The following is a 14947-nucleotide window of genomic DNA, read 5'->3' as shown; positions in this document are numbered from 1 at the left end:
TTGTGAAAGTCACAATTCTATGAGGTGACCCACCGTTGTTGTAAGGCAAGTCTGTAGTGCAGGAGGCACTGGTACTCCACGCCTTTGCCGCACATCAAACATGATCCTATTTCACAGAATGTGTGGTGAATGTGTAGTTGAAGAGTCACACCGTCGACGAGGTATAATCATTGGAACTGTCCTATTGACAACTGATTGACACATTCTTGGCCATGTTTGTACGTTTTGTGCCGTTTGACGTTTTGTAATTTTGTTACCCTTTGTGTCATGTTTGATGAATGTTCTACGAGAGCTGGCGCATGATTGTTCTTCCAATGTAAGAATGAAAAGTATGCAAAGTCAACTTTGGTGGATTCGCATCGCTCGGATTCTACTCATACACGGCGATACGATAATCGGAAATGTACTAATTCCTTGCGAAATAAAATATTATAACCGTGATCTGTATTTTTTTTTTAATAGAACCATGGAGTCGCTCGTCGCATTCCAGAGCGTGCGGACGCGAGGGAGCTACTTGAAAACTTTTACCTCGAGGTGGCCACGCCCCTTCTGCATGACGTGGAATTCCGGTATTCGCGCGGCGTCATGCCAAATACTCTCAGTGAGCGCGCATTTCCAAACTACTTCAACGGCTCCGAGTTGCTTGTAGTGGGACGACTGAACCCGGACCTCCCGTACAACACCCTCAACTCCTACGTGTACGCGCGGACGGCTTCCGATGACGTTACCTTAAGAAGTCGGGGTAATATACACGTAAGTTTAGGAGACTTAAATTTGTGCATTTCAAAGACTCTCAGATCGTCTTGTTTAAGGTAACTGCCGATGTCGATACTTTACTACAGATAATGTACGGTAATAGTTTAACAACAACGTTAATATGTACATTAACAAAAAGCAGAATAACTTGAATTGTATGTCGTTAGAGTTCGTTAGAATTCGCAATGTCAAGACTTGCATATATAAGCTTTTCACTTTTACAGCATAACAATGCATGAATATTATAGTTAAATTTTCACATCTCTTGTCATAACATTCTATTGCTCCGTTTATATGTGTTAAGATCGTAGGTGTGCATTATGCTGAAAGCAACTATTTCCTTTCGCGTGTAGGTCCAACATGTCAGTATGATTAAAAACCAACGACAAAGCAGTGACATAGTGATGCTCATGTGACTAAATTAGACTGTCTTGTTGCAAATTGTTCACAAATAAACAGTGAAGAGTAAAGTTGCAAAGTGATATTTACAATGCATGCTTCTTCTGCCAGATTCCATCGCGGTTTTTGCTAGACGACGACGTTCCTGATGACGTCATCAAGCGCATCTGGGCCTACCACATAATCCAGACTCTCCGCCGACAGAGGGCGCTCAGCGAAGACACGCCCGAATACAGCATGGTTGGTGAAGGGGAGATCCGGGACAAGTCGGTCCAGCACAGGTAGGCCTACGAGTGACGAGCGATCACAGATTGCCTCCGGATCACTATCCGAATGTATCCGAGCACTTCATTGTGTGCAGAAAAGGAACCACTGGGGTGCATTATGTTTTAAACTAATGTGAAGCAGTACTTTTTAGAAAGATATGAAATGCTTGATAAAAGATGTGCATAACATACATCTCTGTAGTGCCTACTTGATGTAATTGTCATACTGGTTTCAATCATATAAATGCTGTTGGATACACAAATTCGTCAGGGACTGTTACACGAGTTCCTCGGTCCACAATAATTTTGCGCATTTTTACTGGGAATCTAGGGGGATAGTATCAGATGTAATACTGCATTGTACCATATTTTATTGAAGTAAAAAATGACATCCTAGCTAGATTTGTCTCCAGACACTAAAATGAGTCATACACAGGTTGTTTCTAATTCACATCTTATTGTTTAGCGTAATGATATATGACCTTTAAAAAATTGTACTGCGTCTTCTCTCAATAGAATACTTGAACTGCCATGTATATGAATAGCTCCTTTTAAAAAAGCCCCCTTTGAGATTCCCTGACATTTTACTCCGACCTGCTACAATAGATCCCATAAAATATCTGCACGCTACACCAAACATAAATTATACCCACAAAATATTATATGACCCTAACCCTAATCCTAATCCTCAAACCGAACTAAATGTAAAACCCTGTCGCAACTCTAGCCCTTACCCTAAGTCCTTGGGAAAAAAAGACCAGAGCAATTGTCGCAGTAGCAAAAAAAATGTAGTGTCACTGCTTTCTAACACAGTGACAATACGATACTACAAAAGTGAACTTCTTAAAAAAAGAAATCAAATGTATATGACTACTAGCATTGCTGAGAAAAAAAGAGAAATAACATTCGTCCAATCGTCAACATACAGATTCTTCAATCCTTACACTGCACTGGTCTTTCGCCGAGAGGGAGGCCACTCCAGCGAAGTTAATCCCTTCGCCCTACGACTCATTAACTCTCCGCTACCCCGCACGGCCCGACAGTCTCTAGCGAGAAATCTAACGGTCGTCTCACCGCCTCCTGCCCCGGTCCCCAGCCCATTACCGGCAGGTATGAGAGGCGCAGAACTTGTTCCCTTCTTTGGGTTTGATGCCCTATACCTTATTTTGGTTTTCTTTTCTTTTTTTTTTTAAGATTGCTGAGGTGTTTTGTCTATTTCACTGAGTTGGTCTTGCGTGATTTCGTCGAGGATCTACGCAAGCTCGTTTTAGATGGCTTAGGTTTTCACAAAGTAATCTTCTTTTCTTTGATTTTGCTGTCCTTCATTAAATTTTACAAGGGAAATAAATTTACCTTCACTTTCGTCAAAATTTACCTTCAATTCCGTCATATAATTGTTATACCGTATTTAGTTGGTCCGACGATGAAAGAAAATATATATAACCTATTGTCACCCGTTGGCCTTTGCTAAAAACAATTACCATAAATAGTTGAGTTTACATTTTATTCTTACCATAAATTCAAAGTTAAGGGGAGGAATTGCCTATATTTTTTGATAAGGAGACAAAGATTTTTTTCCTTCAATCTTCTTGGGTTATCATCCAATAACATGAGACACATAAGACGGGTTGCATAGTTTTATGGTCATTCACATTAATTTTCTATTTCTTCAATGCACACATCTATCAGGGAATTCAAACAATAAATGGTGACGTAAGGAAGACACTCTTTAAGGCTCAATTAGACCGGATAATTATTACCGTCACCATGTACCTTCGCCTTTCTAGTAGAAGGCTACACGTATCTATGTTTCAATATTTTATTGATGTGTCCGGCGAAAGTTTGCATCGACACTAGAATTAAACCGCACATTTATTTTCTGTAAAATAAATTTGTTTTAATCGGTTGAAGATGGAAAAAGAAATAAGGTAATGGAGTAATTAATCAAAGAACAAATGAATGAGTGGATGTTGATTTCCTCTCCTTGCTTTGATAACTAAATCTATTGATTTTGAAAACTGAATGAATGGATCTGTCTCGAGTTACCAGCTGCACTCCAGTCATTTTTTTTTTTTAAATGAAGTGCGTAGATTATGAACGATTATCGACAATCTTTGTTACTATACTTGAGATAATTGCGGAGCTTCTACAAAATGCACAACTTTTTCCTCTGTTGTGACCTAGTTTGTTTTACCCATCTTCATTCTCCACTTTGTTGTTCATGAATTTTATATCTTCAACCACGAACGTTTTCGTTTGAATAACCTAAAACAAATAATATGAAATGCAAATATTTTTTTTTGTATAAAAAAAAAATTGTCAGACTGTGAAGCGCACATTTCCTTCTAAGGATCATGAAAAGACTCTATTGATTTTGATTAACATTGTAAAAATCAAGACGTTTGCTTTACCGTGACATGTCACAATCATAACCCAGTGACGTCAATTACTCGTTATATCCATGACTCGCTATAAAGGATTCAACATCGCAGTGCCGCGTGTTGAGGTGACCGTGTGTCTTGACGAAGACCCGCAGATCGATGACGTCATCAGGCTCCTGGAAGACCGTCTGAAAGGTAGATGATAGGGAGCTTTAGAATTTTCGCGACGCGGACTTTCAGAGAAAAATAAAACTTCTGCGCATGCGCAAAATCGCTTATCAAATTCATCGATCTACAATGTATTTATATCTCGTGTCGTCTGAGTTTTTACAATGCTTTCTCTGCTTCTGGGCTATTTCAGCAGAGAGCTCTCTGATGCACTGATCATGGGGGAGCCATTTTGCTTTCTATAGGTTGTGTCTTCTAGTAATCACCTCGACGCAGGGAGAGAGGCGAACGGCCAGCGCAATCGTCGTCTTAATAACCCGTTGTGGACGGACTGATTTTGCTACAACACGCATTTCCCATAGACACCTGCCCGAGTATACTCGGGACTCGTCCTCAACGGGGTTAAATCTAAAACTCCCTAATGTCACTGAGGAGCGAAAGCTCCACGTGGAGGTATGCGTTGTTTTCCATTTGGTATTCGACCTGTGTGTCCATGTGTTGAAGATGCCAATAGATTATTGGTCATGCTACCTCCATCCAACTCGTGCAGTCGCCTAGTTACATGTCACGACCACACGGCGACAGTTAAACTCTTTGGAATAATTTTCGGTACAATCATATGAACTGGAATCCCAGTACCACAAGAATATATAAAAGGACATGACATTTTGTAAATCTAATGATCTCTTTTTATTATTGTTTTACTGATGATAATACAATTGGTTGTTATTCTACTGACAACACTAATGTTATCCATGACCAGGTATGATGCACACAAACACAAAAACGGTATAGTAAAGAGTTAAAAGTTATAAAAGATGAGCTGTTATACGATCCCCTGTGAAATTATTCGTGTAGTTCTTCAGCTTGTCATTACTGCAGAAAAGTTTGTATCAGTGCGTCATTTTGTGATCACAGGCATATACGTGAACGGAAGAATAACGGGAGAGTCCAGCCAGTTCGGGCATGGACTCGACCGCACATTCATCGGCGAGATCGTAGTCCTGCTCAACCGTCCTCAGCGCACTCAACATCGCCTCCAGTTCAACCCCATCGGTATCGATGTGGATTCCGTGCGCCAGCTGCGTTGGGGGATACCGGCCACGTACAGCTTCGGAGCTAACAGGCTGGAGAACACTGGACGCTCGGTTGCGGTGACGCTGGCCGACGGAACGTCGTTCGAGGTGGTGAACGAGAGGCTGGCGGCGACTTCTGACGGAAGTCGGCCTCACGCCTTCAAGTTCAATGTTCTCGATAACAGGGGCTTGTCTTCTGCAGTCGACGGAATCATTGGTAAAAACTTGTTCTTCCAATCATCAAAGCTTCCATTATTTTAACGTTGCCGTTTTTTTAATCTTCATCTCGTTGTTCTTTTCGAAACCGGTCATAGCCCATGGATGCTACATCCTTCCAACAATAACAAAGTCGGCTGTACCAACTGCGGAAACACATACAAATATTGTAATAGTAATTTATATTATTTTTTCATGACGACAAGTGAAACGCCAACACTGCTTACCGTTCATTTTTGTTTATGCCATCAGCAAACCTTGGCTTTCTGTTGAAACGGCCTTCATACCCTCTTAAACTTGCCCGAATCAACCTGAAGAGTTTAATTCCCATTTAAACATTTCTGCACGCACGCTCCAGGAAAGTTCAATGCCTTTGTAACACCTACGCACTGGAAACATAAAAATGAATACATTTCAAATCGACATGTTTCGTATTGTTTTAAAATTGCAAATTTAATTTTTATGAGAGAACTAGAAACGCTGACCTTCATACCTCGATAAACACGCTTTGATACAAGTTTACCATTACCACTACCCATATTATGTTTGTGCATCATGTTGGATATCCCCCCCCCCTCCCCATGAGTGGTGTTTCTTAAGACATTGTGTAAGAGTTCTGACAAAACCCAAAGTGTGTAGATGATGAGCCGCTACAATGTGAAGGAGAATGTCTGATAAAGTTTCGACGAATAGAGGGATGATGATGATGACGTCTACGACGACGACGATACTGCTGCTGATGATGGTACTGATATAAATGATAAAGAAATAACAACAATTATCATTGAATTTAAAGTTGGGGTTAAAGAATTAACAGTTCAGTCAGTTCGTTTATATCACAAGTAGTCATGGTTATGGGGCTTACCTGATTGTTTAATTTGACTATGAAATTTATATCCATTTTTTTTTTCCAATGAGTAAAAGAAACAACAAGCAAAATTACAATCAACTGTTCTGGGCACCGTTTTTATGAAAGTTGTCAGCCTGACAAGTTGGCAGAGTCTGACAATTTCAGTAAAATCCTTGGTTTTGATTGCCTGAAATGCTCTGGTCACTGACTGTTACTATGGTGATTGTCAGAGACTGATAACTTGTCAGGGCTTACAACTTTCATGAAACGGTCCCCTGGTGTCAACTGCTTTCTCCTGTTATTTGAATCATTAAAGGTCGTTTCCAGCACACTAGCATTGTGCTCGAGCAGCCGAGTTCTCAGCTCTCCGCCACCGCTGGAAGTGGCGCCCAGGGCTGCAACCAGCCGGTCACCCGCAGTCAGGCGGTGACTGTCACGCTGACCTGGCGTCGTAACGGCTCCGCTGACGCCAACAATGTTTGCGACGAACTCGATGATGAACTCCTCAGCAACAATTTGAACCTACAGTACCACGACTTCAGAAGGTCAAGTCTTTTCACTACAGTCTGAAAGCAATCATTTGAAGAAAAGAAACCAGCGGACAAAACATAACAAAACAATACTACGGCTTTACCATGGTAACCATGGCAGTTTCGTTGTTCAATATACAATTTCTGAAATGAAGAGAGACAATCTCCTGTACAGTATGAAAGCAGGAAATACGTTTTCTGCCTATATTTGTGCACCAAAAGTAAGCACTTGTCATAGTGATAGGCTAAGCGTAGAAATGTTCCTTTTAAAAGTTGTAGTAAGTTGCTACAGTAGTAACACAAACGCAGTGTTGGTTGGCATTTTCTCAAGTTTTCAGTTGGCCGTTAACATGTTCAATGTATGTACTGTGTTTGCAATGATGTATTCATATAGTGACAAAACATCGAGCATTTCACCTGAGAGAGATTCTTTTCGAAAAGAATTTAGTTTGATATGCACTGAAAGTGCTGGCAATGATTGATAAGGTAGGAAATGCATCACCTGTAGCAAAGTAGAATGAAAAAGATTTTTTAAAAAATACTTTCAAAATGAGCATATCATTATAATCACATGAGGAGTATAAAGCCCGCCGCACACTACACGACTCACGACCTTACGACTGACAGACTTTGGATAAGAATAAACAAGCGGTGTTTATTCTGAGATACTAAGATTTATTTCGGATCCAAAGTCTGTCAGTCGTAAGATCGTGAGTCGTATAGTGTGCGGGGTGCTTAAGCCTAGCGGTGGAAGTAAAATCCTTAAAACACATCAAAGTGTTTGTGTCTAGGTCAGATGGAAAGGTTGGACAATCTTTGAATCTGTCTATATATACATTTTTTTTTTTTGCTTAAAAAACTGAGCGATTGAATAAAAAAAAAAAACAACAGAGCCGTTTTCTCAACTACAAATACGATATTTAGGTAAGAACCATACAGATCACCAACAGGGAGAACATCACAACCTATATAAAGGAAAACTTATAGTAAGAATATTATGCCTCCAGAAGTTAGGGTAAATTGTTTGTTTGTTTGTTGTCGTTCTTGTTTAACATTTTTACACACTGTCTAGTTAGTGTTCATAATAGTTTTGTTTGACGTGAATGAGAAATGGATGTTTCAAACAGATTCGACAAATTTGCATGTACAAATTATAGATTAACATTTCTTCTGCATAATGCTTTGTGCAGCGCGTGAATTTTGCAATAGCTTTTAATGTCAGATAGTTTTATTCTTAAAGAGACACACAGACTAAATATAATGTTTATAATAGAATATTCTATCACAAATCTTGTACCTGTCGTTCCCGTAATCAACACAAGAAGTCATGATATATTTTGATATCTGTCTGTGTTTGTAGCAATAAAGAGTCATGAGGTGAAAGGAAAGAAAGATGCCGAGGCAATTTTTTTTTTCTATTCGTCTTACTTTACCGCTTGCTTTGTAACGGCATGAAATGAGAATGGTCATGTGTTACTACTAACTTAGTGAAAGCTTGGAAGATGAGTTCACTGATTGATGTGTATTGATGTGTATTCACACCTACCCTTTAATGGTGGATACACAAAGTTGCATACACAATGCACATGCATACACACATACATATTATGCAGTCATTCTCACAAACGCACACACGTCCACATTAATTTTATACGTACGTACGCACTCAAGCACACAGATCCACATTCACATACACGTATTAAGGCCTAAGTAGTTTGTAACTATCATGACAGATGTAATCATGAATTCACAATATAACAATACAATATTCATCAGAAAATGAGACCAAGGCTTTGATTTATCTCGTTGTGGTGAAATTTTATGCATTGATTGCATCGTTTATTTGGTTAAGAAATTAAAAAGAAATTTAAACGTGTGAATTGATGAAATTGCACTGAACTACCCTAAACTACTATGAATTAAGTCAACTATGATTGAAGAGAACATTGTTTCCACTGTCTTCAAATCATGCCTGCCCTAATGTAAGAAGGCCCAGTAGGATCAAGGTGAGCTCATTTCAAATACAACATTGTGTTGACTTACCTAATTTACCCACCAATTGCGTAACATACAGCGAGTGGTGAAATCACATGATACCCCCCTTTTAACGCTTTTCCTCGGAATTCATTCACCAGCATACCTCACTGACATTTTGCATAGTTATGGGATTAGATTTTTGCATACTATAACGAGGAGTCACTAGATCCACATAAATCAAAATTAGCTTTTTGAAGCGGAAAAATCTCGGTCTACTTTCAAAAATAAGGGGGCAAGTGCGTGAAAACATGCCGAAGGAAATACTTAAAAGTGAATGAAAATCACTTTAACTCGAACTACTCTTGCACACGTGCAAACTTATGTGCGATAAAGTGGAGTATGTCGAAAATAGTCTGGTAAGCGGCTGACATATCTTCCCCTAAAAGATGTTAGCGGAACGACGAGAGGAACGGGAGCGACGAGTACGACGCGCCGGTCGTCTGGTGCGGGTCCTAGTTCGTCGGCGTGTCGTCGGGATGGGCACGGTGGTGGGTGCCGTCGTGGTTGTTGCTGGTGCCGCTGTGGTTGTGATTGAGACACTCTGGACGCGTGCGCTTCCCACGTTGCCATAGGCGTCCGCTTCTGATGCCTTGAAGCATTTCGTGCTGCGTTTGTTCACTCCCTGAGGCGTTCCCTTGTAGCAGCCGAGGATGTAAGGGAAATCGGCCGTGGTGTGATACTGGTAGACACCGTCGCTGTTGTACCGCCCGTGACACTCGTCGAGATCGTCCGAAGTCAGCAAGTTGCCGCTCTCGTCGACGGGTCCGTAGATGGCAAAACCGTCGAAGGCGACGCCGATCATCGGAGATGGAACGCCGGGAGTTATGGAGAATAAACAACCAGATGGTTGGCGGTGATAATGATACCTGAACACAACAAGAATTGTTTCTTCAGAAAGGGATGTTTTCAGTATATCGTAAACTTTAACCCATTCTCTGTGACCTGTGTATTAAATCTTTAGGGATTTCAGAATTCAGTATGGAACGGGTTAATCAGGTTTCAAGAATCTTGTCCAGTAAGCGCTGATTCTCCAATCTCCTCTGACTTTTTATTGTCTTTTTCTCATTGTCCTTTTTCCAGTTGTGGATTTCAACAGTCCCACCATATGCATGTATTTACCAAATTGCAAATTTTGCTTTAATCATGTATGTCATATTGATAGCAGTGTGAGGCAAACATATTATATAGTAAATCTAATACACAAAAAGTAAAGCAAAGAAATGGAGCAAAATACTACTTTACTTTGCTTTGTTTCAGAATATCTCAGTTATCTCAAAACCAATTTTCATCGAATATGCTTTGAATTCCTCTTATGATTGTATGCTTTTGAAAATTTCAAACAAGTGGTTTCTTATTACCATACAAAAAGATAAAGTACACATGCAGCTGAAGAATTTCGACTGGAGTTGACCGTTACCAAAGAGGGGACGCTTCAAGGCATTATTCGCTGACGGGTGCTATTCTAGGCCGAAAGGAAATGAAGATTAATTCAGTCGGATAACCTGTGTCTCTCAAAGCTATTAGGTCTTTAAAGCATAAATGTCAACTGTAAACGCCGTCACATTAACTTAAGTCGTATTCATTATTGCTATCAAAGAAAACGTTGTGTAATTTTCGATTTAGGCTCTGCAGAATTTTGTCACTTTTCCCAATGACACAGGTTGTCAGAATCTATAAAAATCTCAAAGTTCGCAGAATTTTATTGAACGAAGGCTAATTCATTCCACTTTGACGGTTATCGACAAATTAACTTGTGTTGAACAATGATTTCATATGATCCACAAAATTATGTTTACTGAATTTTCAAAGAAAATTAATGTCTTTGATTGGCAAGGGCCGAGATAGCTGAGAAGTCACTAATTGCATGCTGGTTTTTCTTTTGTTAAGGACAAATCAGATTGGTTTGTAAAAACAAACAAACAAATACGAAAGAAACTAACCTACAAATCCTTACCGTCCATTCCCATCTGGATGGCCATCACAGCTATCGAATATCTCCGCGCCATCGCCTTCCACCGCGTTCTCCTGGTCGCTGTCCCACGGGTTGTAGATAACGATGCCGTTAGTGGCGATGGCGATGGGACCCGGAGGTAGGCAGGTGCTATCCGATGCCACTTGTGGATTCTTCGCCACGTAGAAGTCGAAATCTTGCTCCTGAATAGCGTTCGGGTTTCCCCTGCCAGGAAAGTCGCCAGTGGCGTGGTCGGGGATGTTGTTGGATTCAATAAGCCAATCATCACCGCTTGAGGAGACCCGCACCCACCCGACAAGCTGTGTGTTCCGCTCGGGTTCCCCCGAAGTAACGAATAAGGCTGCCTGCTCATCGGTTAGGCCGTGCGACACGGTCAGATACAAGCTCAAAACCCAAATCGCTGCCCACATCATGGCTGATAGCTTAAGACAAGTGATAGAATGCATAAAAGGAGTCGTGGTGAGATCACGATGAAGTTCGGAATACTATGACCCGTCAGTCAGCAACCATAATAAATTACCTCAAATCATGATGCCCATGTAACTGTCAATCCAATACATTATAATCATTCCCAAACCAACGGGAAGATGTAAGACTCAACAGTGGGGTGGAGTTGTTTTTATTGTAACTGACTGACGAATTGTCCTGCAATCCCAGTGTGACATGAAAGGCAATTTTTAGGAAAAACGTGCCTCAATTTGTAACCTGCATCAAAATTTGATATTTCATATCAAGCAAATATCAAGCAAAGCATGGCACTTGTAGGTTATATCATTCTGGTAGACTACAGGTCATCATTACCCTTAAGCTTAGACTGTGTGTCTGTTTATGAAACAGAAGCCGGCGATTTTTTGTTAAGATATACTAACCTTCTTACTTATAGCAAAACAAACAAAACAAAACACAAATAAGGAAGTGAAATCTGAGCAGACATGAAACAGAAGACATTTCACCTCTCTGACAAGAATATCCTGCTCAATTACTGACACTTTATAGACTTCTGTACTGTGGTGAAATGGAAGTATTTACAATCTTGTTTGTTGTGATCGGAATAATGATACGAGATAACGTGTAAAAAAGAACACGAATCTTGATATAACGATGCGCAATATTCATCTCAAAACTCTGGAATCCGAAACCGATTAAATATACACACGAACAAGAAGATTTTATAAATACGATCAGTATTATGATTAATTAAGGCTAGGAAACTCGTCAGTCAGGGAAGTAAACTTTTGGTCGAAATGTGGTTGACACGAGAAATAAAATGTTTGAAACCTTTTCGTACAGTGTAGGGTTATACCAGGTAATGAGTAGGACAACAATATAACTTCACCGTATACGTGGTTAACATGAACAAGCGAAAAAAAAAATACAACTCTGTAGAAACAACCTGAACAGAGTACACATTACCATGAATAAACGGAAACATAGCCGGAAACGGAAACACAGCACACACGCTCACAAAACAAATCAATAAAAAAAACAACAACAACACTTATTGGGGTTTAGGAACAGCCTTGAAACGAGACAGGAAGTGTTGAGGTTGTTTTGTTTTGGTTTATTCGGTTTTTGTTTTTGTTTGTTTGTTTGTTTTTTGCTCTGTTTAGCTTGTTGGTATGACCAGCCACTGTAGGGTAGGGAGTGGATCGGTAGTGGTCGTGATACGCTGTGACTGTGAGAGGAATGACGAAAAATATAAAGAGCATGATTTACTTCTATAAGAAATCCATTTCAAACACAAGGTAGATATTGCAGATAATGCAGAAAGCAGCATCAGATAGCGAGAAACAAACAAACAAACAAACAAACAAACAAACAAACAAACAATTTAGTGCACTCACCGTTGTGTCTGAAGTCAGAAATCCCAGATCGACAACACAGGTGATAATCTTGGCCCAAATGCTAGCAGTTGTGATCAGGTTAGAGTTAAATGCAGGAAAAAGAGGGCGATGTATAGAAACTGCGACCTTCACTAAGCCTACTTCGGCTTGACGTATGGATAGAAAGCAATTCACTCTCTGGTATCATCTTTCAAACGCACTTAATAATAGGTTAAAGAAAATCTTCATGGGTCCCGGATTTGATAGGTAAAGGAATATAAAGGCAAAGCGTGGAAGGGTGAAGGACTGTTATTCTATAACCCTCCTATCACCATGACCATTGGTCAACAGTGCTACATGAGTGTCCCTGTCCAGCTTACTAGTATTTTGATATGAAACTTTTGTTTACCAGCAATACGTGTATTTACAAATGTCAAACACTGATGGATCAAGGATACTAAAGTACACAGTCCTTTAGAATGTTACCCGCAACAATTTTGTAAATATCAAAGCAAAACAGTGGGCACTGAAGTAAAATGCGAACGTAATGTCTATTGTGTTTCTCATAATATGACTTGTAAAAAATAGACTTTCGTAACTTACTTTTATTATACAGGTTGAGGTGACTTTCTCAGACAAAAAAAAAGCAAAAAAAAAAAAAGAAGAAGAAGAAGAAATGCGTCTTCATCTGTCTCTTAAAGCGTCCGTAAAAATTTGGATTTCCTTAATCTTTTTATCTGCCAAACATTTTAAGTCACTGCGCAGACACAATGATATTTCGATGCTATTATATCAACTGCTACCTGTCTGATTGTTTTTACCCATCTTCCCCTTAATTGTCTCTCTCCAAGTTTACACAAACACCTTGTTGCCATCACACAACTATATACTACAATAGCACCATATTCATTCACATTCCACGCAAAGTATAATACCGTGTTCCAAACACTTTTTCCTCCTATTAGCACATGTACATTATTCCCTTTCCTCACCTCTATAGCAGGGCTCGACACTAACGGTGGCCCGATGGTCCGGGGCCACCAAAAACGCACGTCGGGCCACCAAAATTTCAGAAATGAAGAATTTGGTGGCCTGATCGGGCCACCAAAAAAGGTCGGATGTTTGCCTTTGGGCCACCAAAAATAAAAGTTAGTGTGGAGCCCTGTCTATAGACTTCACCAACATTCCTCCACACTTAACACCAACACATTTCAAAATTTTCTGAGGCTCACACTCCCTTACAGAAACATATAATTATAGACATCACACACTGGTATCTGCTTCCCTCTGCACTAGTGTAACTTCGTGTTTTAACACTCGACTCTCAAACAAAGATCGGTTGTGATTCATACGTCTACGAGAGTTCCAAAGACGTTATAAAGTAGATTGGTATTTCTACGTTAGCTTCTTCGATAGCATATGAACTTATGGCCGCACCTTAAAGGACAAGTTCACCTTCATAGACATTTGGGTTGAGTGAATGCAGCAATATTAGTAGAGCTCATCATTGACAGTTTGAGGAAAATCGGACAATCCGTTCAAAAGTTATGAATTTTTGAAGTTTCTGCTCACTCAAGGCTGGATGAGAAGACTACTATAGCTTGTGATGTCACATGAGTACGACAGTTTAAAGAAAGAATAAAGAAAATTCAACATTATTTTCACTTTTCTCGCATAACAAAAGAACACTTGACTTCTCTCTTTCAGAAGGCAGGGGGAATAATATTACCTTTAACATATGTCAGTAACAAGTCGAAGAAATGTGCACTTTATTCAAAATGTAAAGTTTTGTGAAATTCTCTTTTTATTTTCTTTATATGGTTGTATGCATATGACATCATACACTGTAGTAGTCTTCTCATCCAGCAGTGACTACGCAGATACTTTAAAAATTCATAACTTTTGAACGGATTGTCCGATTTCCCCCAAACTTTCACTGATAATAAGTTCTACTAAAATTGCTGCATTCACTCAATCCACATGTCTATGAAGGTGGACTTGTCCTTTAAGCCTATCGCAATTTGCAATGTCGCTTTTGTTCAATATTGTATTCACCAGCATCAGATAGGTATCTGGAAGAAACTAAAATTAGAATTTTGTGGTATATCAGCATTTTCATGAAGAAGTTGCAGTCAGTGTAGCTGCAACAATAAAGCTCATGAGATCGACGGTACTGTTGACTGCCATAGCATAGTTATGTAAATCATTATCATTTTCTTCCTACCTGCATGTTTTGTTGGAAAGTGCTTTGACCTCGAAATTGATAAGCATCATATTATATCATTTGCCTTGGGTCGCCTGTTTGTTTATACTCGTTTATATCAATAATGTTCATAAACCTTTTTTTGGCGTTGGCAATGATTTCTCAAAAGCATATACACCAGATGCATAGCCCTAGGTATGTTAGCTCCGAGGGCACGTACTCAATTCAAGGAGATGAAATCACGGCTACAGGGTAATTGAAATCCTAAAC

At 39.7% G+C, this 14947-nt stretch overlaps 2 protein-coding genes across 2 annotated transcripts in view; one reads left to right on the top strand and one right to left on the bottom strand.

Annotated features, from left to right (window-relative positions):
* The window catches only part of LOC140239255 (uncharacterized), a 31429-nt gene extending 24171 nt beyond the window's left edge, over window positions 1–7258 (top strand). Inside the window, exons 26-31 of the mRNA XM_072319134.1 lie at window positions 463–753; window positions 1267–1436; window positions 2350–2531; window positions 3899–3997; window positions 4889–5263; window positions 6429–7258. Coding sequence (XP_072175235.1) covers window positions 463–753; window positions 1267–1436; window positions 2350–2531; window positions 3899–3997; window positions 4889–5263; window positions 6429–6682 — 1371 coding nt within the window. The 3' untranslated portion in view covers window positions 6683–7258. The remainder of the gene's footprint in view (window positions 1–462; window positions 754–1266; window positions 1437–2349; window positions 2532–3898; window positions 3998–4888; window positions 5264–6428) is intronic.
* A 1800-nt stretch (window positions 7259–9058) lies between these two features.
* LOC140237925 (uncharacterized) lies at window positions 9059–11061 on the bottom strand. The gene is made up of 2 exons (XM_072317858.1): window positions 10634–11061; window positions 9059–9545 (listed from the first exon to the last, which is right to left on the bottom strand). Exons 1-2 carry the CDS (start codon window positions 11059–11061, stop codon window positions 9059–9061), a joined length of 915 nt encoding a protein of 304 aa, XP_072173959.1.
* Window positions 11062–14947: the final 3886 nt, after the last annotated feature.

This window comes from Diadema setosum, chromosome 2 (assembly GCF_964275005.1).
Source record: "Diadema setosum chromosome 2, eeDiaSeto1, whole genome shotgun sequence".
Lineage (NCBI taxonomy): Eukaryota > Metazoa > Echinodermata > Echinoidea > Diadematoida > Diadematidae > Diadema > Diadema setosum.
The sequence above is the reverse complement of the archived record's forward strand: the minus strand, read 5'-3'. Positions and strand labels throughout refer to the sequence as shown.